Here is a 12880-nt window from a genome sequence, read left to right as displayed (position 1 = left end):
ATGCTGCATATTTTTAATAATTTAAATACATTTGAAACCTAATTAGTTATCCATAAATTCAAACAATTTTTATATAAAGTTTTTTGTAGTAAAGCTTTTTAAAAATGCAAATCAGGTTTAATAGTGATGAGAACATATTCACTCAGGATTCACTCAGAATCTACTGTGTTCCAGGAAGGCTTTTAATTCCTTTTAATTTGAGGAAATTCAAACTCTAATTATCTACTTAATTTTGCTCAAATATGTTCACATTTTTGGTCAAAATGAAAATGACATTACTCTAGTTGACATCTGCATGCCTTAAAAGTATTTAAGGTTTCATGTTTTTTAGAAAAACGGTATTTGACGTATTTCCAAGGGCAATAATTTCTAAAACACAAATTAAAAAAGAGAAAATGAAACTTCATAAACTGAAAATGATCAATAGGTTGTATCTACAGTAGACAAGAAGCAGCAAAGATAAATTAAATCGCCACTAAGGTAGGTAAATAACCTCTACCACCTTTTTGATTCTACAACTTAAAAGCAGAAATACCAAAAACCCTTCCCAGACCTTGAGAAAAAAAATTTTTTGTGGGTAAGAAGTGATGAAAGACAAGGGAGTCTTTCATCAGTAAGGGAGACTTAATTTTTTTCTTTGTTCCTCTCCAGAAAATGTTAAGCCATTAACTAAAAGGAGAAAATATGAGGAAATAATAAATGCAAAACCGTTCATCATTCCAGTATTTGTAGAAAATACTTGATCTTATTAGTTGATTTTCATTTGAATGAAGAACAATTTTTAAATAATAGGTATTCAGGAATACATTTAATATGTATACTGACCTATTACCAAAGGTTCCAGACAGTAATTACTTTCATTAATAGGAAATAAAATGACCATTTTAATGTTAAAATATATAGAAGAATAATATAGAGCTATATAGAAGAGTAAATAGTTTCTCAGTTAATTTAGTGTTTTAAATTAATTTCAATCTAAATTTAAGTTGTTGATACCCAACTGAGACCAATGAAACTTCTACCTACACACAACGAAACATCTACCTACCCACCTACCAAAGAGCTTAAAGAAGTAACGAATCATTAATAAATTTTCTAATTGTTTTCAAGATTTAAAATTTCCTTTGGCATTTTTAACTCCTTTAATATTTAAAAAGCTTATTATTTTTTTAATGGCAAGTCTGAACTAATCTGATCAAAGATGTGAACAAAATAATTACTTTTGAAACAGGCAAAGACGTGTTGTCAGGCCAAAATAAACTGGTACTTCACTAAGATAGCCAAAGTTTTCTGATTGGCATATGGATACCGTGCTTGTGGGTTCTTTATAAACACTGCTCAGAAGTCTGGACAATCTCTAAGAAATTTTAGATGTATAGCTGACATGTAGATTATGTTCATGTAAACAATGTGAACACACCTCAATGGGACAAAAATCATAGTAGCATATTACTTACAAGTAAAACTTTTAGGCTACCAGGGATATTCAATTCTGACACTGCTCTCTGGGGAAGAAGGGAAAATATTTACAAATTTAACTGAACTTGACAAGAGCCAAAGTAGAAGAAAAGGTAAGCAGACAGGAGAGGGGGAATGGGTTGAAAGGGAAGGGAAGATGAGTGGGAAGGAAGAGAGCAAGAAGGAAAAAGGTAGCAGAAAGAAGCATTGATAAAATCCTTAGCAACATAAGGTTATTCTGCCTCTAAGTACGCTTGATACTTTATATACTAAACCTGATGCTCTGTTCCATAAAGTTATCAGTACTACCCTCATTTTTTATTTCATGAAGATCTTAGATTTCAATATCAGTATCAAAACCAATGAATCTTATTAACTGGATTAAGCCCTGGAGGCAATATTAGTTTCAGACTGATCTAGGTAGACCCTTTGGCTTCAATGGCATCCAATTTCTATTTCTATTTTTTGAAACACTGAAGACTAAGTGATGATTATCCAGCACAGGTTCTAGAAACATAATCATGTGAGTAATTTCAAACAGTTTATAGAGACAAGATAATCTACTCTGCACTTATTATAAATTCAACATAATTCTCCATACCTTGGATTTCTAATTAAGGTACACAGCAGCAGGGATGGATGATGTTATTTAACAAATTTTTCATATTTCTATATTAAAATAAATGTCTATTATATGCAGAATGAAAAATTTGTACGAATTTTTAAGGTAAAAGAGAGGACTTCAAGAAAATAGGATTCTGGAAGGGTCACATTGGACCCCTGAGGTATCAGTGCATTTATTCAAATTCTTCAGCCATTATGGGTAAACATGGATAAAAAAATGATTGAAAAGTACTATTTTCTCGACCTTGACAACCCCTAAATAGACTTCTTTCCTACTGTTGTTTATAATACTTTAGCCAATTTAAAATTACTACGATAAATTTATAATCAAACACCTGAAAGACAATACACCTAAACGTGTATTTAGAATGACACAGAATTATTTTTTTTAGAAACTTATTGTAAAAAGAAGATTCTGAAGCATATATACATATCAATATTCTATTTCTGAGGCTTTTACAGAAGTTTTTGAGTGAAACAGCATTATTATTGACTTGAAAAAATAGGGAAATACTAAGGTCCAAGTAGATTATTTTTTCTAATATACCATTTTCTACTTTAAATTTTTTTGTGCCTTTAAACATGCTTATATAGAATTTTTGTTTATAATTAAATTTTGTTTAAAATTTTCAACTATACATTTGATCTATGGTACCAAAACTAAGAACATAAAACTCATAATGTGTCTAAACGTGAATCATTCAAGTATACAATTTCAGTTCCGATAAACTAATAGCAAATAGTGCTTACAGATTTGATATCTGGAACTCACTGGAAACATTTACTCAACTTACCTGGTGCTAATCCAGCAGCAGCAGGACTTCCCATGGATGGGTGAGAGAACACTTGAGAGAAGGCAGACATATTTGACTGGGACACGTTACTCAGCCTGGAGGTTGATCCTCCTTTAGGAATAAACTCGCTTGCAGTAGGATTTGGTGTCTATTTAAAAATCAAATATAGTAAGTTAACACACTTTAAGCCCAAAAAAGACATTGAATCTACTAGGCATTATTGCACAATGATTTACTGAGTAAAATATTTTATTGAAAGGATTTGCAGTGTTTTTAGTTTCTGTATTTTGGAGTGGTATAATTAAATTTCTTGAAGGAAATTTTTTAATCAAATTTGAGGATTTTAATCATTTCATTTGCAGAATTTAACCCCAGAAACATGTAAAATTTGCCTTGACTGTCAAATATGCATCATTACCAAACTATCCTAACACATTTTAGAGAACTGGGAGGTGAGACTACCTCAAAACTGAGCAACAAGTTTCAAGTTTAAGATCTTCAAACCACTTCTAGCAGGATAAAGGTCAAAAGCTCCTTTCTTCCCAAAATTAATCATTTCCTTTTTTTAAGACACTTAAGACATTTCCCCAATAATATGGTGCCATGTATTTAAGTAACAGAGTAAACACAAGAAAAACATTTAAAAACTGGAAAAGGTAGGAGGAATCAAGCTATAAGAAAAACCTAACAGAGGCCCCAATGCTTTCAATGCCCTACAAGTATCACATGTAACTTTTGTTGATATTTCAAGTATTTTACTATGTGATAACATAGAAAAAAATTTTCTTCACAGTTGTACTATGCCACATTTTATATATTCAAGTGGCAAGTACTTTAGGCTTTAAGAACTACTGAAACATTATGAGACTGCGTAACAAATTCATAAATGGCCTGTATTTTGTCAACATGGAACAAATAAATATCCTCAATTTTTCTGAAATGGTGACCATTTTAAATTCTAGATGCCTAAGCAAAAATAAAGATTCAATCACTCTTAACATTAATCTTTTGAATTCAACTTTCAAATGGTCAGCCAAGGAGATAAATTAGTATGGCTCACACTTCAGCCCATATTCTATGCATACATATAAACTAAGTTTAAAATGCACTGAATCATGATGTAAAGCAGTCATTCACTTAGAAGTCTTTTAGAACCGATCATTAGAATGTAAAAATGCATTTCCACAAAGGCAGAAAATAAGATAGACTAATTCCTGTACAACCCAAGAACAGCTTCCTTAATTCAGTAAGAATACCACTCTACATTGCCAAATTAGAGTTTAAGTTATTAGATTCAGAAGACTGTAAGTCAACAGGCTGACCTAAATTTAAACTCTACAACAAATGAGAGTTTACCAATTACATGCCTGCTAATGTTAAATGCAAAGTTCATAAAATGTAGAAGAAATGTTAAACTGGGCTTAATTAAAATATATTAAAGAATGAATCTCTTTAACTGTCACATCTAAGATATGAAATTCTGAAAAACAAACAAACAAACAAAAAACCCAAGCCTGATCCAAAATATATTTTTCAAAGAGAAAAAAAAATCCTCTTCTATCACTTTTCTGTGTGCGTGTGTGTGTGTTTCAAACACTTCCAAATTCTAAAGTTTTCAAAAATAGTGGTATGTTCTACAAAAGTATGGTCAACTCCTTAATTTCTGGGAAAATTTCTAGAAAAGTAAGTCCATGCATTTTATTATTATACTACTCCCTAGTTCTAAGGGAACGAATGGCTACTAACAAGATCACTTCAGAGCTAAACCAATGTGTTTCAGTTAATCTTAAATCTATTTTAGAAGATGAGAGTCAAGATAAAAGTAATCAGTATCTTGGTAAGAGTCCAGAGTGCCTAGAAGAGATAGAGACTTCAGGATTATAAGATTACTAAGAGCAAATTTGGACAAAGAAAATTATATGTGTAAACAAAAAAATCTTAGTAGCATATTCCTGAGAATTAGGTATTACCATTTTCCATGTCAGTTATATCTTATATTTACTGTGAATAACAGATTTCAAAGCTGAGCTACTCTAAATTAAATCTATTTTAAGTTAATTTGAAAGCTTACTTTTTAAAGGATCCTACACAGGAGAAAAAGAGGGAAAAGTCTATTCCACCATTGCCAAGCAAATCATATATAACCCCAGGAGCCCCTAATGAGGTCTTCAAGATGAAGAGACTGCTGCTGGCTACCCAGAGTAGCTGGCTTTGTTCTATCCTGTCCACCCTCACTGCCCTAACTCCCATTGTTTTGTGAAGATAAAAGCTGGAATCTTTTTTTTTTTTTTAAAGTATCATGAGACATGGAGCACTTCTACAAATTTAAGTTCGTGTCCAACTGGAAATTTGTTTCTATATGTACAGTTTGTCAGAGAAAAAACATTAAGTTGTTTTTGTATGAAAACAGAATGTGATTTATGCAAGAATTAACAACAAATATATATATAAAATGTCATTTTAATAAATTATAAAGAGCTTCCAAATTTATTAGAAGTTATTAAAATTAATATAACCATGAAACTTTACACACTAAACTGCAACCTTTACAGATTCAACAATCAAAGATGCAACCTACCCAACAATGAATTTTAAATAAGAAGTGAAAAGAAAAGCCTAAAATCCTCTCTCCTTACTCTTTTCTGATTTAAGATGGCAAAGCATTTCCCTTGAGTGGATGGTTTAGGAGTTTATTTTATTCAACTCTGACTACTTGAGATTAGAGAAAAGGTTAATGGATTTAACTGACAGAAAAAAACAATTACAGAGGATTTAGGTACAACACAAACCAAAATCTAGGAATAACAGAGTAGGGCTATTATTAACAGGTAATACAAATTCTTATACTATCTAGCCAGATTAGAGAACTTCAGAAATATTTAAAGTAATAATTATTATAATAATGAGAATATGTTTTATGACACAATTAGTTAAAATAATAACTACAATTAAAAGATGTATTCTTAAAATGACTTTAATTCTTTGGTTTAAATTATAAATACGGGATTTAAAGTAACAAAATAGTATAGGCACACACCTTTAACATGTTAAAAAGAACAGTTTTTTTGAAAAATAAGCCAAAACTAGTTAACTAAAACCAGTATATCATATTAAAATCAAATATCTGCTCATCAGAAAGGAATTAATTTATTTTAGCTTTAGGAAGTGAAGGTTACGTTTATAAAGAAGACTCAAGGACTTGGGTTGTATAAATTTTCTAACTTAAACACCTCTAAAGAGAATGGAATAAAAAGTTTTATTACTCCTGCCCTATGATTTTCATAATCCTTACATAACTATCTAGTATATGTTCCTATACTATTATATTTGTTATTTCATATACATGTAACTATATTTATATTTATAATTTCTATTTCTATTCTAGTACTTATATTTTAAATCCATTTCTTAAACAGCTCTAAATGCATGTTTTTAAAAAAATCAATGTTTATTCAAGTTAAGTAAAAGACATCATTTTGGGAGAATTTATCAATAAAAATAGTTTGTGGTTCTCATACACTTAAATTTCCACTACTAACTTGCATGCCAAAAACAGCCAAGTGCTTTTTATAAACTGACACCATCCCACAACATTTAGCTATGATCCCTACCTGTACTCTCTAAACAGAAATAGACTAAATCAAGAGTCCTACTCACATTTAGATTAAAAAGCACTACTGCCATTGTTATTATACTTAAAAATAATAATTAACATTTCAATGTAGACATCTCACTCTACCAAAATGATACAGCATTTCCTATCTGATAGGGTTGTTTTTTTTTTTTTTTTTTACAAATGAAGTAATTTTCTGATGAAGTTTTCTAACTTAGGTTTAACACAATTTTATGTTTTTCTATTACATGATTCCATGGAAACTTACTTTTAAAGTAAAAGTCAGTATTTAATACTCTGCTGGACTCCACTACAAAGAAAACACTTATTTAAGACCACAATAAATGAGTCCCAGAAATTAAGGGACTAATTTAATAAAGAGTACAACAAAATAAAAAGTAACAACCATTAGTATGTTTTTAAAATTAAGTAGAAAAACAGGAAGTTTATATTCAATGAACACAGAACACAAAGTCTTATGTAGTATTTCACTGCAAGTATGTCAAAAAGGTCTGTAAGAAGTTGTCTGAAGGTGACATATGGCTTAGAAACCACTAATGCTTTTGAGTATTGTTCAGGTTTTTAAAAAATCACATAATAAACCCATAAAACCCATTAAATACCTTCCATGGTAAAGATCCTTATAAAGAGCTCAACTTACTTTCTTGTCTTAATGGCTTAAGTTGCTATCAGTAACCTTTTTACTCTCTGAATGAAACCTGACCTGCTAATTTTTTTCTTAACAGGTTTATTTAGATACAATTGACATATGAATAAGCCACACATATTTAAAATGTAAACTTTGATAACTCTGGTCACACGTAGACAACCAAGAAACCATTACCCAAGTCAAGATAACGAATATATCCATCATGCCAAAAAGTTGCCACAAGCTTCTTTTAAATCCCTCCTTCCTATTCCTCTCTACTCCCCTACTTTGGTCTTGAGGCAACCACAGATCAGCTTTCTGCCACCATAGATTAATCTGCATTTTCTAGAATAAAATGAATGGATCTGACATACATATTTATGTGCTGGTTTTTTCCTTAGCTTCTTTCATTTGGCAACATTAAGATTCATCCATGTCACTGCCTTCCAATACTGCATTCCTTTTTTACTGATTAACAGTCAATAACATCACTATACCACAACTTGTTTATCTTTTCATCCAATGGACAAAGGTTGTTTCCAGTTTTTGGCTATTAAAAACAAAGCTGCCAAGAACACTAGTCGTACAAGTCTTTGTATGGATATATATTTAACACTGCTAAAAATTGGTAAGCTGTTTTACAAAGTGGTTGTATTATATTTTAATATGTTCACCAGCACACTGTGGAGAGATCAAGATGCTCTAGGTACTCAGGAACGTGTGCTTTGGTCAGACTTTTATATTTGAGACTTTTTAATTGATGTGAAGTATCTCAATGTGGCTTCATTTCCACAAATGACTTATTTGTGGAATAAATTTCCCAAATGACTTATTTGCCACTCTGTGTCTACTATCATGAAATGTCTGTTCACACTTTTTGGCCATTGTTTTTGGATTTGTTTTTTATTGGAATTTGGACAGTTTGGGATAGAAGTCCTTTGTCAGATATATGATATAAAAATACTTTCTCCAGGTCTATAACTTGTCTTTTCACTGTTTTAACAGTATCTTTCAAAGAACTGAAGCTCTTAAATTCTGATGAAATGCAGTTTATAAAATGTTTAAGAGTCATATATTTGGTGTTACATCTAAGAAACAACTGCCTAAACAAAGGTCACAGATACTATCTATTTTCTTCTGTAAGTTTTGTGGTTTCATGTTTTACATGCAGGTCTAAGTTCCACTCTGAGTTAACTTTATAATGTATGAACTATGGGTCTAATATTTTATATTTATTCTAGCACTGTTTGCTGAACAGATCGTTTTTCCTCCACGGAATGCCCTTTGCTACATTGTTGAAAATCAGCTACTTATTGGGATTACACAAATCTATAAATACATTTGGTAAGAATTAACATATTAACAATAATGAGTCTCCAGATCCATGAATATGATAAATGCCTCCATTTACTTAGGTCTTCTTTAATCCTCTTAGGAATGTTTCAAAGTTTTCAATTATAGGTCCAGGAGGTCAGATTGATCCCAATTTTATATTTCTGATATTAATATAAACTATATAATTTTAAAAATTTCAATGTATTATTATTTGTTGCTAGTACATATGTACCAGTTTCCTGGTAACAAAATGCCACAAACTTGATGGCTTAAAACAACAGAAATGTATGCTCTCCCACTTTTTGGATGCCAGAAGTCCAAAATCCAGTTGTTGGTGCTTCCCTCCAGATGCCCTGAAGCAGAATCCATCCCATGCTTCTCTCCCAGCTTCTGGTAACTACCAACATTCTCTGAGATTCCTTGGCTTGTACCACATCACTTGTTTCTGTCTCTGTCCTCATATGACCTTCTCCTGTGTATAATCTCCTTCTGCCCTTGTCTTACCAGGACACTTGCCATTGTTCTGGTCCCACTTAAATAATTCAGGAAGACATCTCCAAACCCTTAACTTAATTACATCTATAAAGACTCTTTTTCCAAATAAGGTAGAATTCACAAGTTCCAGAGATTAGGACATGAACTTATCTTTTGAGGGGCCAAATTTGGGCTGCATTTGTTCTTCTTTCTCTAGTTTAAGGTAGCACCTAAGGTCACTGACCTAAGAACATTTCTTCTCTTCTACTATAAGCATTTAGTGCTATAAATCTCCCTCATTACTGTTTTAGCAGCATCCCACTTTTGACATGTCTTCATTTTCACTCAGTTCAAAATACTTTCTACATTTCCTATTTCCTCTTTGACCCATGTATATAATTTAGAAGTATGTTATTTGGTTTCCAAATACTTGAAGATTCTCAAAAAATACTGATTCCTACTTTAATTACACTGTGGTCAGAGAACATATTTGTCTGACCTGAATCCTTTTATAAATTTACTGATACTTGTTCCATGATCCAGAATTGGTCTAAGTCAATGTTTTTTATGTGCACTTAAAAAGAATATGTAATCAGTTGTTCAGGGGCAAAGTGTCCCATAAATGTCAAATTGATAAAGCTGTTCAAATCTCCCATACCCTACTGTTTTGTCTTCTTCTTCCAATATTAAGGAGTACTCAAATCCCTATCACTGTTTGTCTACTTCTCCTTGCAACTCTTACTAGTCTCTGTCTCATATATTCATATTTTAACCCTGCTATTAAGTACATACACATTTAAGAATGGTACATCCATGCTCTTAAAGAACTGTTCCTTTATTTTTATTGAATAACTCTCTTTGTTCTCTAATATTCTCTGCTCTGAAACCTACTTTGTCTGATGTGAATATAGCTACCCCAGGTATAATAATATATACACATCAATGTACTATATATACAGTTGACTCTTGAATAACATGAGTTTGAACTGTGCAGTCCACTTACACAGATTTTTTTCCATACAGTACAGTACCTGTAAATGTATTTTCTCTTTTGATTTTACTGTTTGCTTTTCTCTAGCTTACTTTACTATAAGAATATAGTGTATAATACATATAACATGCAAAATGTATGTTAATCAAATGTTTATGTTATCAGTATGGCTTCCAGTCAACAGAAGCTGCCAGTCATTAAGTTTTGGGGTAGCCAAAAGCTATACAAAGTTGTTTTTTTTTTTTTTAGTTTTTTGATGGAGAGAGTGAGTACAAGCAGGGGAAATGACAGGCAGTGAGAGAAGCAGACTCCCACTAAGCAGACAGCCCTATAGGGCTGGATCCCAGAATCCTGAGATCATGACCTGAGCCAAAGGCAGACACTTAACCAACTGAGCCACCCAGGCACCCCGTTATACAAAGATTTTCAAATGCGTGGGGGGTTATCACCCTAACTTCTACATTGTTCAAGGCCAACGGTATTACTATACCATATATATCCATATATATATATATATACACACACAATGTACAGACTGATAATAGTGTATTAGTATAAATGTACTGTCATAGTATACATATGTGGTGTATGATGCTAGTAATACACACACAAATCTTTTCTGACTAGCTCATGATATAACTCTAAACTTATTTTTGTCTTTATGTTTAAAGTGGTGTTTCTGTCAGTTTCATATAGCTGGATCTTGCTTTTTTAAATCCAATCTGAAAATCTCTGCCTTCTTATTGGGGCATTAAGGCTATTTACATTTAATGTGATTATTAATATGGTTAGATTCAAAACTATCTACTATCTTGCTACTTTTTTTCCTATTTGTTCTCTTTGCAGTCAAATGCTCTACCACTGAGCTATACCCCCCTATTTGTTCTCTTTGTTCTTTGTTTCCCTTTTCCTTTTCCTGCCTTTTTCTGGAATTACCTAGTTTTTTTTTTCCCACAAAATATAATTTTTTTATTAAAAGGATCATTCATTTCTTAACATCGTCTCTGATACTTCTGCCCTTTAACAATCCACACAAAAAGTGTTTTTTCTTGCATTTTATAATTGATTCAGACTATTAAATACCACAGCTGTGACATGGTAAAAACATCTGTACACTTACAACTAACTGTATAGTTAACATTTGTCTGAAACTAAATAATTTATTCTAATACATGTTTTTTTTTTCCAGAAAAACAGTATTCATTATTTTTTTCACCACACCCAGTGCTCCATGCAAGCTGTGCCCTCTATAATACCCACCACCTGGTACCCCAACCTCCCACCCCCCCGCCACTTCAAACCCCTCAGATTGTTTTTCAGAGTCCATAGTCTCTCATGGTTCACCTCCCCTTCCAGTTTACCCAAATTCCCTACTCCTCTCTAACGCCCCTTGTCCTCCATGCTATTTGTTATGCTCCACAAATAAGTGAAACCATATGAGAATTGACTCTCTCTGCTTGACTTATTTCACTCAGCATAATCTCTTCCAGTCCCGTCCATGTTGCTACAAAAGTTGGGTATTCATCCTTTCTGATGGAGGCATAATACTCCATAGTGTATATGGACCACATCTTCCTTATCCATTCATCCGTTGAAGGGCATCTTGGTTCTTTCCATAGTTTGGCGACTGTGGCCATTGCTGCTATAAACATTGGGGTACAGATGGCCCTTCTTTTCACGACATCTGTGTCTTTGGGGTAAATACCCAGGAGTACAATTGCAGGGTCATAGGGAAGCTCTATTTTTAATTTCTTGAGGAGTCTCCACACTGTTCTCCAAAGAGGCTGCACCAACTTGCATTCCCACCAACAGTGTAAGAGGGTTCCCCTTTCTCCACATCCTCTCCAACACATGTTGTTTCCCGTTTTGTTGATTTTGGCCATTCTAACTAGTGTAAGGTGATATCTCAATGTGGTTTTAATTTGAATCTCCTTGAGGGCTAATGATGATGAGCATTTTTTTCATGTGTCTGATAGCCATTTGTATGTCTTGATTGGAGAATTAACTAGTTTTTTAAATTTCTTTTTATTTCTTCTCTCAGCTTATCAGCTAGAACTCTCTTGTTGTGTTATTATAGTGGCCGCCTTAGATTTTATAATATATATATTTAACTTATCACCAACTATCTTAGTCTGTTAGGATCATGACAAAATACCATATACCGAGCGGCTTAAACAACAGAAATTTATTTTCTCACAGTTCTAGAAGGTGAGAGTCTAGGATCAAGGTGCCAGCAGAGTTGATTTCCCCCTGAGGCCTCTCTCCTTGGCTTGCAGACATCGAAATTCTTGCTGTTCCCTCAAGGAAATGTGGACCTCTGGTATTTCTTTGTCTTCTAAGGACATCAGTCATATTGGATTAGGGCCCCATCCTTATGACATTTAACTTTAATTATTTCTTTAAAGACCCTATTTCCAAATATGGTCATATTAAGGATTAGGGCTTAAACATATGTATTTAGGGGAGACACAATTCAGTCCCTAACACCAATTATCATCCAGTCTTAAACTACTTCACATATAGTATAGCAAGCTTACAATATTATACTTCCATTTCTCCTCCCCTAGACTTTGTACTAGTTTCATCACATATTTAAAATCTATTATGTTATAAACCTAATAAGACACTGTTACTATTTTTGCTCTGAACAAGTATTTTTAAGAGACTTAAATAAGGGGGAAAGTTTTTTATATTTATTCATGTAGTATCTGTTTCCAGTGTTCTTCACCTCTTTGTATAGATTCTGATTTCCACAGGTTTTTGTTTTCCTTCCGCCTAAAATACTTCCTTTAATACCTACTGAAGTACACATCTGCTGGTGGTGAATCCTTCAATTCTTGTATGTTTTTAAAGTGTTTACTTTGTTTTAAAAGAAATATTTCAAAATAATTTAAGACTCACAACAAGTAGTCTTTGTATGTCTACTAATTTTTGATTGGTTG

General features: G+C 32.5%; 1 protein-coding gene across 3 annotated transcripts in view; it reads right to left on the bottom strand.

The window, feature by feature from the left end:
• Positions 1–12880, bottom strand: part of PAN3 (poly(A) specific ribonuclease subunit PAN3) — a 131980-nt gene that overhangs the window by 68865 nt on the left and 50235 nt on the right. For all 3 annotated transcript variants that reach the window (XM_044249516.1, XM_044249515.1, XM_044249517.1), the window contains one exon: positions 2877–3024. In XM_044249516.1, the coding sequence (XP_044105451.1) occupies positions 2877–3024 (148 nt within the window). The remainder of the gene's footprint in view (positions 1–2876; positions 3025–12880) is intronic.

The sequence above is a fragment of the Neovison vison genome, chromosome 5 (genome assembly GCF_020171115.1).
Source record: "Neovison vison isolate M4711 chromosome 5, ASM_NN_V1, whole genome shotgun sequence".
Lineage (NCBI taxonomy): Eukaryota > Metazoa > Chordata > Mammalia > Carnivora > Mustelidae > Neogale > Neogale vison.
Note: the sequence above shows the minus strand (reverse complement) of the source record. Positions and strands in the feature narration are given on the sequence as shown.